General features: G+C 40.1%; 1 protein-coding gene across 6 annotated transcripts in view; it reads right to left on the bottom strand.

Moving 5' to 3' along the window:
* pigq (phosphatidylinositol glycan anchor biosynthesis, class Q) overlaps window positions 1–14,809 on the bottom strand; it is a 46,882-nt gene that overhangs the window by 25,020 nt on the left and 7,053 nt on the right. For all 6 annotated transcript variants that reach the window (XM_041206363.1, XM_041206362.1, XM_041206366.1 and 3 more), the window contains exons 2-6: window positions 12,920–13,637; window positions 9,528–9,659; window positions 3,702–3,822; window positions 1,743–1,869; window positions 445–598 (exon numbers count right to left, since the gene is read on the bottom strand). In XM_041206363.1, coding sequence (XP_041062297.1) covers window positions 445–598; window positions 1,743–1,869; window positions 3,702–3,822; window positions 9,528–9,659; window positions 12,920–13,608 — 1,223 coding nt within the window. In that variant the 5' untranslated portion in view covers window positions 13,609–13,637. The remainder of the gene's footprint in view (window positions 1–444; window positions 599–1,742; window positions 1,870–3,701; window positions 3,823–9,527; window positions 9,660–12,919; window positions 13,638–14,809) is intronic.

The following is a 14,809-nucleotide window of genomic DNA, read 5'->3' as shown; positions in this document are numbered from 1 at the left end:
CCCATGCTCTTCAAAACAATGCCAAGGGATCTTTTACATCCACCACAGAGGACTTACGGGTCTCAGTTTTATGTAGTTTTTTAAATCCAAAAGATGGCACTTCCAACAGTGCAGCATCCCCTCAGTACTGCACCAGAATGTCAGCCTGGATTTTCTGCTCAAGTTCTTGGAGTGGAACTTGAACCCATGACCTTCTGACTCGTCAACCATGGTTCAGTTAGGAGCCATCTTTCAGGTACTATGGGCTATACAGCAATAGCAAGTCTATTGATTCTTGTACTCAAGACTGTCGCCTACCTGAGCTGGAAAAGGCAAGCTATCATCTCTGAACACACCAAAATGCAATCACTTATTCAGTTCAAATTTTCTTGTCCTTAACCATCAATTATTTTGTTACAAGTCAGTAATATTTTTCAAGTCCTTGGTTAAATGTTGAGATCTTACCTGGCCCCATACACATAAAAGCAGTAGATGTGTAAAGTCAGCAGAGCAATGATGTCTGAAACAATGGATAAGGCAACAGTCAAGCCTAGACATGCTGCTAAGCCAACGTACCACAGGATCATCTCAATAAATGGAGACATCAGATGGATATAACCTATGAAATAAATACACATTGAACTAGTGTTGTCACACTGTTATGTGAAGCTTTGGCAAAAGTTCTGAACGAACAACGTTTTACAACCAACCAAACACCGGATGGCATTTGAGAGTCAGAATTTCATCAACATCAAAATTTTTCCTCTAACCATTTTCGATACCTATAGATCCTGATTCGATATCTTGCTTCTCAGCAACTAAAAGTGCCATTTATCACATTTTTCCCAGAAGGAGTTACTTGGGACAAATTCTGTGGTCTTTATTTTCTAGCAGCAACAGTTCCAAGTCAGGAGGCAAAAATTGAGGAGAATGAAGTTTTCAATAAAATGGTGAGCTCAAAGGGAAGCAAACAAAAGTAAAACTAAACAAGCTCCAGTCTCTGAATAGCCTCTTCAGTCTTCCACACATCGTAAGGAACATCAGCTTTTTTGTCCTATGACTATTCAAAACAGTCCTGCACTGTTGACAAAAGTCATTTTAACTTCAAAATGCAACAAATAAAAAATGCCATATGTAAACCTCATGAACAAAAACAGTAATGTTGCAGCTGGTAATGCTATCCCTGATTCCAACTTGGCTTTCAAAATACTGCAGCATTGGTAAATTTGTTATCTTAGTCCAGCAGTGTTTTAAAATTTTTTTTTTGATGGAACAGCTAGTTTTATTACCATAAAAATGAGACATTACAGCTATAAATAAAATTGCCAATACAATAACTAAAATGAGGTGTGGGAAGAAAAACAGCAAATTTACACAGAAAAACACCAGTAACTAAAACCAAAATTATTTTGCGCAACTAAACATTAGTTCCAAAAGGGTTTGGTCAAAGGAAACAGTGCTTCTTTAGAACTTTAAAGCACTAAAAGAATTTCAATTCATATCAAGGAAACAATAATAAAAATGTTTTGACAAAATAAAGCTGCCACAAATGCTGCCTGACCTGTTAAGGGTTTCCAACATTTTTGTCTTTTGCTCAAGAGAGTGTATTCTGTTAGCTAATGACAATGAAAATCTAAATCATCTTTGTCTTCAGACACAAAGAACAACATACCAGCACATCCTAAACCACTTTTCAAGTGCATGTATATTGTTATGTAGACAAGGTGATGGTTTCAGAGGTACTGAAACTTAGAATTACTTACTTATCCAAAGGTGGATGTGATAAAGGAAGAAACGTCCCAGCACTTCATCCAGTGCTTTGTTCATTTTTAAACCAGCAGGAGCTCCCATTAGCCACTCCAGCAGTTCCTGCAACTCCTTGGCAACATGCTATCATATTAAAAAATACATATTATAGTTAATGTTAAATCTGCACAGTATTTTGGCATGGAAAACACTTACCAGACTTAAATTCCACATTTCAGCCTGGTGAAACTATGTTTTAAAAATTCTCAGGCGATCAAGTGTTGTTAAGCATTTAATGTCAAAGCTTTTATTGTTGGCTGGGCAATAACGTTTCAGCCATGCTTTTTAAACATTAAATGTTAACTGGTTGGGGAGTAGTCTGTTGCCATTGAGCTTGATGCACTGCTGTTATTTACACTATTTACTCTACTGATGTTGCCTGAGACTAGTAACTGTAGCTACATTTGTAACACAATTTAGTTTCAAACCACTACTTCAGTTCAAATGTGGTTTAACACACTATTAGATGCTAATCGCAAATTTAATATTCTTCACAAAATTCATATTTTGTTAGTTTTTGTCTAATTTAATGTCTTCTTCTATGTGTATGATCCCTTTAACAGGTTGTCCTTCACTGTCGTATACCACTTGAGTATGTGTAGCAATTCTGCTGCCAAACTTTACTTGCTCTCATCACATGGCTAAAACTGGACACTTGTATGAACAATTAACATGATGTAAGTATATTCTGCACTCCATAACGGTGAGTCAAAGCTGCTCTCTTAAATTCAGCTTTTGGGAACAAATATAGGCTGAACTCAAATCGCAGGATGACTCCTATGTTGTAATTATGAACCAAGATGCTTTTTCCCCCTTATAAATCCCCAAGAGCAATTGCAATGGTCACCTTTTCCAAAGAAATATCCAACTTCTGTGTTTCTTCTTCCCTCTCCCAAGAAACAAGCAAACTCCCCAAATTCAAAATACTTTCCTTGATCAGGAGTGGGAGAAGATAAAGTCTACAAGTATAGTGCCAGGGCGCTCCTTGGCTCAAATGTGTGGTGGCGCTTGGGCAATTCAACCAAGAAAAGTTCACATTCTAAATGAGCCTTTTGGTTACAAGCAATCTGAACATCTTATGTTTACGTACCTGTACTGCCCAATTATCTAAAGATACAATATATAAGATTAGGACCATATTGTAAGTTAGGCTGGATATTTCTTTTGTAAATGGCTCCCTACAATCTTTTTGAAGGTTTCTGGTGCTTTTAAGGGGAAGCTAGATAAATACATGACAGAGAAGGGAATAGAAAGGTATGTTGATTGTATTAGCTGAGGCAGTGTGGGAGGAAGCTCAAACACCAGCCTAGACTATTTGGGCCAAATGACCTGCTCCTGGGCTGTAAATTCTTTGCAAAATCCTGTGTGCAAGTGATTAGAAATTGAGATTTAAACTGATTGTTAGTTGAGATTGTTTTGAGTCATTTCCAACATTTCCTATTTTTAATCCAAATTGTCTAGATCCTTTCCCCCTTTCTCCTTCTAAAAGCAATGACTCTTTGCCGATGCAGTGTTCCAAAGAAACCTGCTACTCACAAGTATGAGGCCACTATTTGTCTGAATTTTTACAGTGAGTGCCTGCAGACTACTTGGCCATAGAAAGGGGTGGATATCATTGTCAAACTAATCCTGTTAAAATGTGTATATCCATATTCTTCAGTTTGTTGGATAGTAATCTGGAGCAGGATTACTATCTTTGATATTTCAAAAGTCATTTTCTGAGGCCAATTAACCCAGCAAAGATCAGAGATTAAACCTGACTCTTTCCTGTATCATTCAGCCACTTACCATTAACCCTAAGCCATTAGAGATCACTCACAAAAACTTTACAAATTAAAATCTGTACAAAAATGGTAACAAAGGTCCTCTCAATAGTTCACATTTTTCAAACCAGTAACAGATACAAAATTTCTTACGTCTGCAACTGGAACGAGGGCATCCGCTAACTGGCCAATTCGATTCTTCTGATAAAGCCAAGAGATGAGCAACAATCCAAGACCCACATCAATTAGGAATGAAACAAAGAGGTTGGCTTTTCTAGAAGAAAATATAAAATATTTCCAACATATAGAAAAAGCTGTCTTATCAAATATAAGATGTAGAGGTTTAGTGAATAGTTGATAATATAATGCCAAATGATGAGGTTACCAGAACGATGAAAATTATCTGAGGTTGTTTGGAGATCATGAAATAGATTCTCAGGCCACTCAAAATACTTTCAAGAACAAAAAATAAAACCCCACAAATGCTAAATATGTTGATAGACACAAGGTTATAATTAAATAGCTTATTCACCATGGTTGGTACTGTATATATATACATACAACTTTTTTCCAAATTTTCTCTCCAATTTTTTTTGCTTTTTAAAATTAATTTTTAATGACAAGGTCAGCATTTGCTACCGATCCCTAACTGCTACAACTGACTGATTTGCTAGACTACTTCAGAGGGCAGTCAAAAATCACATTGCTGTGGGTCTAGAATCACATGTAGGCCAGGGTTCCTTCCCTGAAGGACATTAGTAAACCAGCTGGGTTTTAATGACAATTCATGATTGTCTCATGGTCATCATTACTGAGACTAGCTTTCAATTTCAGATTTTTATTAATTGCATTTAAATTCCACCAGCTGCCATGGTGGGATTTGAACTCTGGATTACTAGTCCAGTGACATTCCTACTACACCACTGTAATGATCACTCAATCTTCAAAAAAAAAAAGACAATTCTATTAGAACCATTATTCCACACAATGACATGGTCACTCAGCTGGTGTGGGAGAGGCAGCCAAGGACCCATCATCGGATTGCCTCAGCTCTTCAGCTGTTGAGGGGCCTGGCCTCCCAAATTCTACCTGTCAACGTGAGCTCATCCAAAGCTCTGCTGTCCACATCCTAACTTGCATCAAATGCCATTCACCCATCATGCCTCTGCTCGCTGACCTACAACAGCTTCCGGTTAAACAACGGCTCTATTTTCAAATTCTCAACCTTGTTTTCAAATCACTCCATCACCTCACTCCTCCTTATCTCTGTAATCACCTGCAACCTTCTGAGATATCTGCATTCCTCTAATTCTGATCACTCCACAATTTGTGGACAATTTTTGCCTAGGCCCTAAGCCTTGAAACTACCTTACAAAACTTCTTTGCCTCTTAACCTCTTTTAAGACACTTAAAACTGACCTCTTTGGCCAAATTTTGGTCATCTGCACTAACAAACCATCAAGTGAATGTCTCTGTGATCTCACACACACACGTTGTTGCTATATACTTTGACTTATGTTGAAAAGTGCTTGCGTGGACATCACGTGAGGGCACGATTGAGCTCGACTGCAGTGGACCCATAGTTCAATAGCTTAACAATCAGGTGTCTAGATTTACACATGAAGAATGGTCACTTGGGAAAGATGTCAGGGGGTGACTGTTAGCTGTGGAAACATACCTCAGCAGGTGTTAACATCTTTGAGGAGAGAATGAGGGCAAAAAAAGGTAAAATAGCATTTATATTATACCAGAACACAGTCTACCCTGTCAAACTACATATCAACTAATAATTTTGAAGATCTTAACTGAAAAGAACTGCAGCCTGTTAAATATTTCTTTCTTGATAATTGGACCCCTCAGATCTGGTATTGTCCTTGCAAATCTTTTGCACTGTCTCTAGTGCTTCTATATCCTTTTTGTAACATGGAGGCCAGCACTCGAAATATGGTCTAGCCAAGGTTCTACACAATTTTAACATAACTTTGCTTTTGAATTCTATTCTTCTAGAAATGAATCCCAGTGTGTTTGCGTATTTAATGGCTTTGTTAACCTGTGCCCCTACATTTTAATTAGTGAATCTGTGCCCGTAAATCCCGTTGTGCTTCTACCCCATTTAGTCTCTTACCTTCCAAGAAGTAGGTGACCTCTTTATTCCTCCTACCAAAATGTACCACCTCACACTTATCCACCTTGAAACTAATTTGCCATTTACATGCCTGTTCTGCAAGCTGATTACATAATGCTGTCTTGTATAGTATCAGTTTTCCTCTGTATTAGCTATTTATAGTGTACTTCTGATTCCAGAGTCCAAATTGTTTAAATGTAAGCAACCCCGGTCCCATTTCCTACCTTCCGCCTGCCAGAGCTGCCACCTTTAGCTCTAGTCTGTTTCCTGTTTTGTAGCCAGTTTGCAATCTATTCCATTACTTCTCCTGACTCCTCAATCTCTGACTGTAGTCATACCAGCCCTCCTTGAAAAAAAATTATGCCAAAAAACCTATTTATTCCCTCACAAAAGTCTTTTTTTCCCATATCTCTGAATTCAAAGTCTTTCTCAGCCAACTGGATGGGGTATAGATCTGTGCCTAGTCATCTAATGTAGTCAAAAACGACCAATTCTGAAAGGCAAATTGTCCTCTAACCAAAAGATGCCAATATATTGGTACAAGTTGACACAGTTTAGAAGGGCAAAATGCAAATATTGTAATTGCTTTAGCATTGCAAACTGGATGCAGCTGATCCCAGTAATTAAGGTTAGTAAAATTATAGCTCAATAGCAAGAAAGCTAGTTGTGGAATTACAAGCTATGCATGCCTTAATAGCCAGGCGAACATCTTCACACATGTGTCTAATAGAAGTTCTAACACTCCACATTGTTTTTTAATTCTTTCATGGGATGTGGGTGTTGCTGGCTAGGCCAACATTTTTATTGCCCATCCCTAATTACCCTCGAGGTGGTGGTGAGCCACCTTCTTGAAACGCTGCAGTACATGTGGATATGTACATCCACAGTGCTGCAGCAGGAAAGGAACAGCTATATAGTTCCAAGTCACGATGCTGTGTGGCTTGGAGGGGAACTTGCAGGTGGTGGTGTTCCCACGTATCTGCTGCCCTGTCCTTCTAGGTGGTAGTGGTCGTGGGTTTGGAAGGTGTTGCCAAAGGAGCCTTGGCGAGTTGCTACAATGCATCTTATAGATGGTACACACTGCTGCCACTGTGTGTTGGTGGTGGAGGGAGTGAATGTTTGTGCATGGGGTGCCAATCATGCGGGCTGCTTTGTCCTGGATGTTGTTGAGCTTCGAGTGTTGTTGGAGCTGCACTCATCCAGGCAAACAGAGTGTATTCCATCACACTCCTGGCCTGTGCCTTGAAGGTGGTGGACAGGCTTTGAGGAGTCAGGAGGTGCACTATAGACTAGAATTCCCAGCCTCTGACCTGCTCATGTAGCCACAGCATTTATAGGTTTTGTCTAGTTCAGTTTCTGGTCAATGGTAATCCTCAGGATGTTGATAGTGGGGGATTCAGCGATGGTAATGCCATTGAATGTCAAGGGGAGATGGTTGGATTCGCTCGTTAGAGATGGTCACTGCCTGGCACTTGTGTGGAGCAAATGTTACATGCCACTTATCAGCCCACACCTGAATGTTGTTCAGGTCTTGCTGCACATGGGCACAGACTGCTTCAGTATGAGGAGTTGCTCATGGTACTGAACATTGCACAATCCTCAGCAAACATCCCCACTTCCTGATCTTATGATGGAAGGAAGGTCATTGATGCAGTGGCTGAAGATGATTGGGCCTAGGACACTATCCTGAGGAACTCCTGCAGTGATGTCTTGGGACTGAGATGCCTAACCTCCAACAACCAAAACCATCTTCCTTTGTGCTAGTATGACCCCAACCTGTGATTTCCCAGATTCCCATTGACTTCAGTTTTGCTAGGGCTCCTTGATGCCAAATTTGGTCAAATTATGCCTTGATGTCAAGGGCAGTCACTCTCACCTCGAGTTCAGCTCTTTTGTCCATGTTTGGACTGAGGCTATAATGAGGTCAGGAACTGAGTGGCTCTAGGCAGAACTCAAATGGAGCATCAGTGAGCAGGTTATTACTGAATAAGTGCTGCTTGATAGCATTGTCGACGACCCCTTCCATCACTTTGCTGATGATTGAGAGTGGACTGATGGGAAGGTAAATGGCCAGTTTGGATTTGTCCTGCTTTTTGTGGACAGAACATACCTGGGCAGTTTTCCAAATTGCCGGGTAGATGCTATTAACATAATTCTAAACAAAAATACCTGGTAAAATTCAGAAGGTCTGACAGAATCTGCGGAGAGGGATACAGTTGACGTTTCGAGTCCGTATGACCCTTCATCAGAACTAAGACATATAGAAATGAGATGAAATATAAACTGGTGGAGGGGAGACAGGGAGGGGGACGGGATAGGTAAAGCTCGATAGGGGACCAGTGATAGGTGGAGGCCAAGAAGAGACTGCCAAAGATGTCATAAACAAAAGGATAAAGGGGTGTTGACGGTGGTGATATTATCTAAAGGATGTGCTAATGGGGACATTAAGGGTAGCAAGCAGGACAAGCTAGTGGCAGATGGCCCTAGTGGGGGTGGGGTGGGTTCCCCCCGTCAACCCCCCATTGTCCTTTTGTCTATTCTTGGCCTCCACCTATCACTGGCCCCCTATCGAGCTCGACCTGTCTCCCCCCCCCCCCCCCAAGCTTATATTTCATCTCATTTCTATATGTCTTAGCTCTGATGAAGGGTCATACGGACTCGAAACGTCAACTGTATCCCTCTCCACAGATGCTGTCAGACCTGCTGAGATTTTCCAGGTATTTTTGTTCTAGATTTCCAGCATCCGCAGTGTTTTGCTTTTAACATAATTATAAATATAATTCAAAATGCAATTTTTTTTTAAGTAGCAGTGATATCATAGAAGTAAAAAAGTGTGGTTTCTTTCCTGTGGAGATGTTAAGTCTCTTCTAAACATCATAAGCAAACTGTTGTAGATATCAGTGCACCTTAACTGATAAAAACTGACTCTTCAATTCTTTTTGTCCTGTGGTTCTTGTGTGCCAATCTAACTGGATATATAGATGGCACCTTGGCTAAATAGATCCAAGTGGCTGTTAAATGGACCCAAGCCAGATGAAATATGAAACTAGACAGATCCTTTTCTTGACAGTAGGTTTATTCATAGAATGGAGCATTACATACCTCGGCCTCTCACCTACCAACACCAGTGTCCCACAGTCCCTATACGTATGTGCCCAAGATACTTTAATCAATCATTACCCTCCACCTGCTTATCCTTTACCTTAACACAATTAACAGAACATAAAGTGACAACTGGTTACTGTTAAAGGTCGAGATTTGTTAATGCGCTGAACATGCATCTGGTTCCAGCTTCTTCCTTTGCCAATCTGTCTTCAATGTAGGTTTATTCACAAAACCCAATATAACATAAACGTAGACTACAGGAAAAAATGATGCTGATTAAGGATTCATTTGCTGCATTTGCGCATTAGTTAGCAATTATACTCACTGCAGAAAGTGCTAGTACTTAACTATAAAAGGATCCTTTTAAGGCCGATATTTGCATTCATTTAAGATCAAAATCCTGGAACTCCCTCTCTAACAGCACTGTGGGTGTACTTACACCACATGGACCCTAGCGGTTCAAGAAGGCAGCTCACCACCACCTTCAAGGGCAATAACGGATGGCAATAAATGCTGGCCTAGCCAACAACACCCACATTCCATGAACAGGTATTAAAAAAAGGCTACTTTTCCCTTCTACACAGTTTTCCCACACAGACGGAAAGTGCTTCTTAAATGTGCGCCCTAACCTTTCCCCAATTCATATCAGCTGCTCTTAATCACAACTTGAGCATGCACTCAATTTTCACAGCGTTTGCAACATTAACAATGTTTATTCTCATTAAGGAAAAAAACCAAACCTCCTGTACCTCATAAACTCTGCGTGATTCTGTGCTTTTGTAGTACTTGTGATTGTCTGCAAGTGATCCAAGCGATGTGCAAGCTGTACACAAGTTGAGAGCTTGCTCCATAAAAAACGCAGAGGCCATATGTTTAATGCTCTACAGCAAAAGGACAGAAAGAACATTCTTTAATCTCTCATGCATAATATAAACACAGTTCAGTAAATTCTAAATTAAGATGTTTACATGTCCTTGAAATGTCAAAAATTGGAAAGATGTTTATTTTATGATTATTGTGGTGAATTTTGTAGCTATATTTTAAAACAGCAATTTAAAAAGCTAGTTGTGCAACTTAAATAGCTTGTGTTCAATAATTCCTTTGCCTACTGAATAAATTACACACGATGCTAAAAGCAGTATAAAGATTAAATTTTTACCTTATCAAGATTGTACAGATAAATGGCCCACATTTTGCTGGAACAGGGTACCTCGCCGCACGCTCCATTAGTTAGACCTACTCAGGTACCTATAGGTTTTACATTTTTTCGTTCACAAATTAGCTGGATGTGTGAAGTTATAACAATGCAGTGAGGACAATAGGGCATCTGGTACCATGGTGAACAATGGGGTGAAGCATGCAACCCCTTAACCAGTAAGACTGAAGGTTAAAAAGTAAAAAGGGTGAGGGACTGAGATCATAGCTGAATTAAGAGTGGGTGAACATGACGTCCAATCACATACAGAAAGAAAAATAAAGAGAAGGAAAGAAAGATTGAATTAAGAGAACTAAAAAGGAGGCAGAAAGGAAAAGTAAGGTTGTTAAAACGTCAAATTTGTTTCTATAAAATCTCCAACCTAAATTACAACCTAAAGGAATGAGGCTCCACCATTACAATGTGTTTCAATAAGATTACCTCTCATTCTTCTAAACTCTAATGAGTTTAGGCCTAACCTTACCTCATAAGACAACCCCTTCATCCCAGGAATCAGCCTAGTGAACCTTGCCTGAATTGCTTCCAAAGCAAGCATATCCCTCCTTAAGCAAGGAGGCCAAATCTATACGGAGTACTCTAGGTGCAGTCTCACCAATGCCCTGTACAGTTGTAGCAAGATTTTCTATTTTTATACTCCTCCCCCTTGCAATAAAGGCCAACATTATTTTCCTTCCTAATTACTTGCTGCACCTGCATGCTAACTTTTTGTGATTCGTGTGCAAGGACATCCAGGTCCCTCTGTACTGCAGCATACTGCAGTCTCTCCATTTAAATAATATACTGCATTTCTATTCTTCTTGTCAAAGTGGAGATCCTCACATTTTCCCACATTATACTCCTTCTCCCCAAAATTTATGATATAATTCTCCTACTTGCTAGCCTTAAGGGTCTGACATGAAATTAGCTGGATCTGTCTCCCTCTTTGTTTGAATGCCATAAAGCTGTTTCCAATTTGACAAACTCATGCAAACTGATTGATGTGGGAAATTTCTGATATTATACAGGTACAGCAGAGGATATTCTTCTAAGGCTATACTTAAGGCACATTTGTGTAGCAAAGAAGAGGAAATTTCACTCTGAATTTAACTTGTGTTGTACTGGAGGTAGACGATATTGACAAAATTGTCCAAAAAGTTAAAAAATATTACATTTATCAGGGCAAACCTATTCCACTGTAATAAACAGAAAACCTTTTTTAAAACCTCAAAAATAGAGGTGATCCAACTTAGAGTGAATTTTAGAAGAGCTATCATTTTGATTACCGTCAAATTTGTGGAGTCATCTCATCTTGAAATGTGAATGACTCTTACATTTCAAGCAGACTGATAAAACAATTGCAGAAATAAATGAGCTTCAAATGTTTCCTGACTATGAGCAGGTTATTTCGTCTGAGTACCATCAGGCAGCCAGCACCAAACAAGGCAGCTTGTTTGGCAATAGCAGGTCTTGTTATGGCACTTTACTTGAGAAGGTAAGAAATGAGGAGGAGGGGGAGACCATGTGGCCCATCAAGCTTGCTCTGTCATTCAATATGACCATGGCTGAATTTCTACATCAACTCCACATATCTCATACCCCTTGCAAAAATCTATCAATCTCAGTCTTGAATATAAACAATTGAATGGCCATAGCCCTCTGGGGTAGAGAATTCTGAAGATTTACACTACTCCAAATGAAGAAATTTCTCCTCACCACTGCTGTGAATGAAAATAATTGGATAATTGCCTGAATCAGTGCAGCTTCAACAACTCTGTAGAAGCTCAGCACCATCCAGGAAAAAGCAGATCGCTTGACTGGCACCCCATCCATCACCTTCAACATCCACTCCCTCCACCACAGTGGCAGCAGTGTGTACCATCTACAAGGTGCACTGCAGCAACTCACCAATGCTCTGTCGATAGTGCCTTCCAAACCCAGAGCCTCTATCTCTTAGGACAAGGGAAGCAGATGCATGAGAGCACCACCACCTGCAAGTTTCCCTCCAAGCCACTCACCATCCTGACTTTGAAATCTATTGCCATTCCTTCATTGCCGCTGGGTCAAAATCCTGGAACTCACTCCACAACAGCACTGTGGGTGTACCTACACCACATGGACCACAGTGGTTCAAGGTGGCAGCTCACCACCACCTTCTCAATGCCAATTAAGAATGGGCTGTAAAAACCCCCATTTCCCATGAAATAATTTAAAAAAGACACTTAATCATGAGACTGCTCCTTATGTCTGGACTGTCCAGCCAGTCAAAACAGCTTCTCAGCCTCTATCCTACGAAACTCTCAGATCAACCCAGTTGCTGGGAAATAGATTGGGACTTCTTGAACTTTTGCTTTTTAAACTTTAGACTTGTTTTAGTAACATTTTTCTAATCTTGTCAACAGCTGCCACTAATTAGGGACAGTACAGGTTAGATGCAAAGTAAAACCTCCTCCACTCTGCCCCAACACTGAACAGTATATTTCACCCTCCAATTTCCTAACTTCTTGTTGTGTAACTTATAAAGTACAGAGTTAAAAAAGTAGTGTTAAAATAATTGCTTTTATAAAGTAGACTGTATTAGCATTTGAGGTTACTTACGATTAAAAATGTGTTTGAAAGATACTTTACGAGGTTCTGCATATTGTGAAATCTTCACGGCCACTATAACCTGCACTGATTATTCCAGTTTCACATACTGAAGGTAATGAATGTAAATTGTAGCTATCTCAAGTTAAAATGGAGTATGAAAGGTGGACTGTGCTAGCACCCTTCACCTCCAGGGGTTTCTTGAAATCAAACCTCAAAAGGTAAACATTGGGTTAGACAGGTGCTTAAAAAAAAGTCATAAGGGCAAGAGTTCAACAGGCGGCACCTGGTTCCCACAAGGTCTGCAATATAAGCTCTCAACATTAGTCTACATAGTTTCATATTTTCTCCAATATCAATTACCTGCTTTTGCAGATACTAGATATAAAAGACAGCAGGAGGGAAAGTACCACACACACAGGTACTGATGCTTGCTTCACAAGTTCCACAACAACACTAGCTTCTCGTCCTTCTGACTGCCAGTGAGTAAACTTAATTGGTGTCTCATCATATTTATCAATCATAAATAATAGCTCGCATTTAGCAACAGTATCAAATATGGTGGCAAAATCTGAGGCAATAGCTTTTGACTTTACTCCGGCGTTACGGTTGTCCTCTGGGGTTTTAGTGTCCAGACAATGTAACTTTGACAGCATAACCTTGCGTTGATCATAGTGGATTAAGATAACATTTTCCTTGTCATTCTTACTGCCTTGTTGAACCAGTTGATAGTCGAAAACGAATTTATTTTCTTTCTCTTGCGTCAACTGGAACCAGAGATCATGTGGAAAGATGGAACTCAGATCTTCCAGGAACTGGCTGAGGTCTTTCTTTGCCTGAGAGTAATAGCTGCTCCAGGACCCAAGCACAGAGACATTTACCTTAGTCACCTCCCTAATCTGCACAAGGTATTGTTTCACTTGGCCAGGGATGAAAGGATAGTGAATAACTGCCAGAACAACTGCAGCATTCTGCTCTGGAATCCAACGACCTATCAGGAGGCCACTTTCTGCTTCGGGGCAGCAACTCGGAAAGAACACTTTGATAACCATGTTATAACTTCACAAATTCCTGGCTTTGTCTGTAAAAAATAAAATCCGAGAAATGGTTACTGAAACGGTTGCATCTGAAAGACTGATCTGTAAGGAAAATTGTCTTTGTTTGTCAAATACATTTCATGCTGCATTATAGATTGCAATCAATACAGTTAAAATGACACTTTCTCCCTAATCTTAATTTGTCAATCCAGAGATTGATCACAGTCAGCATGGCCACAATAGTGTTAAACATTACCCTCAGTGCCCTGGGCAAAATCAACTAGGGTCATTGCTACTCACTGATCCCTGGTTTGCGTACATCTCTGAGCAGAAACAAGATTGGTTGTAAACCTGTGCCCACCAAGGGCATATTAAAATAATCTGCCAATTTAACTCTTACAAATATACACCAAGGTTATCCTAGAGGGCAAGGACAATTCTTTTTTGAATGATCAAGCATCTCACTCTGCCTCTAACCCTCCTGCAATGTCAAATGCAAGGAGCTTGAGGGCTTCTTTGTTTCAAAGGCTATTATCCTGTCTCATTCATGAAAGTCTTCTCCTTCCCAATCCCTTCCACGCTCCAATTTCCCTGCCACGTGCAACTCTGTCCATCACTTTATCACCCCCAACTTTACCTTGGGCGGACTCATTTCCTTCATGAGAATTATCCTTCCCTCCCCTTCACACTCTGATCCTTCCACCCTCCCCAACTACTTTCTATTATCAAGCCTGCTCATCTCCAAGGTGCTTGCAGGAGTCATAGCAATCCAGCTCTGTATTCTCGATGCCCAAAATGACCATTTCAAATGACTGCTTGGAACCAAATACATTTACATAGAGAGAGTGGCTATTACATATTCTTTGCTGGAACAATACAAAACAAATCCCATTGCCCAATTTGCTCCCTGTAGCCCTATATTCTCCTCTGCTTTCAAAACCTTGCGGAAAAGCATTCTATGTCTTAATGTTCTCTTAACCTCTCCTCACTCTCAGTAACAATTTTACACTGATGACACCCTCACCAGTGATCTGCCAAACATAAGAAATAGCCTTTCCTATTCACCCAATTAAACACCAGATAATTTAAAATCCCTTCTTTGACTTTTCTGTTCGAGTGGAAATAGTCCCAACCGTCTATGTACCCTCTAGTTTCTTCCCCTGGTTTCAACCTGCTGTTTCTACACTTTGCAATCTCCTATCCAACCATCCTCTCT

The sequence above is a fragment of the Carcharodon carcharias genome, chromosome 15 (genome assembly GCF_017639515.1).
Source record: "Carcharodon carcharias isolate sCarCar2 chromosome 15, sCarCar2.pri, whole genome shotgun sequence".
NCBI classification, from domain to species: Eukaryota; Metazoa; Chordata; class Chondrichthyes; order Lamniformes; family Lamnidae; genus Carcharodon; species Carcharodon carcharias.
Note: the sequence above shows the minus strand (reverse complement) of the source record. Positions and strands in the feature narration are given on the sequence as shown.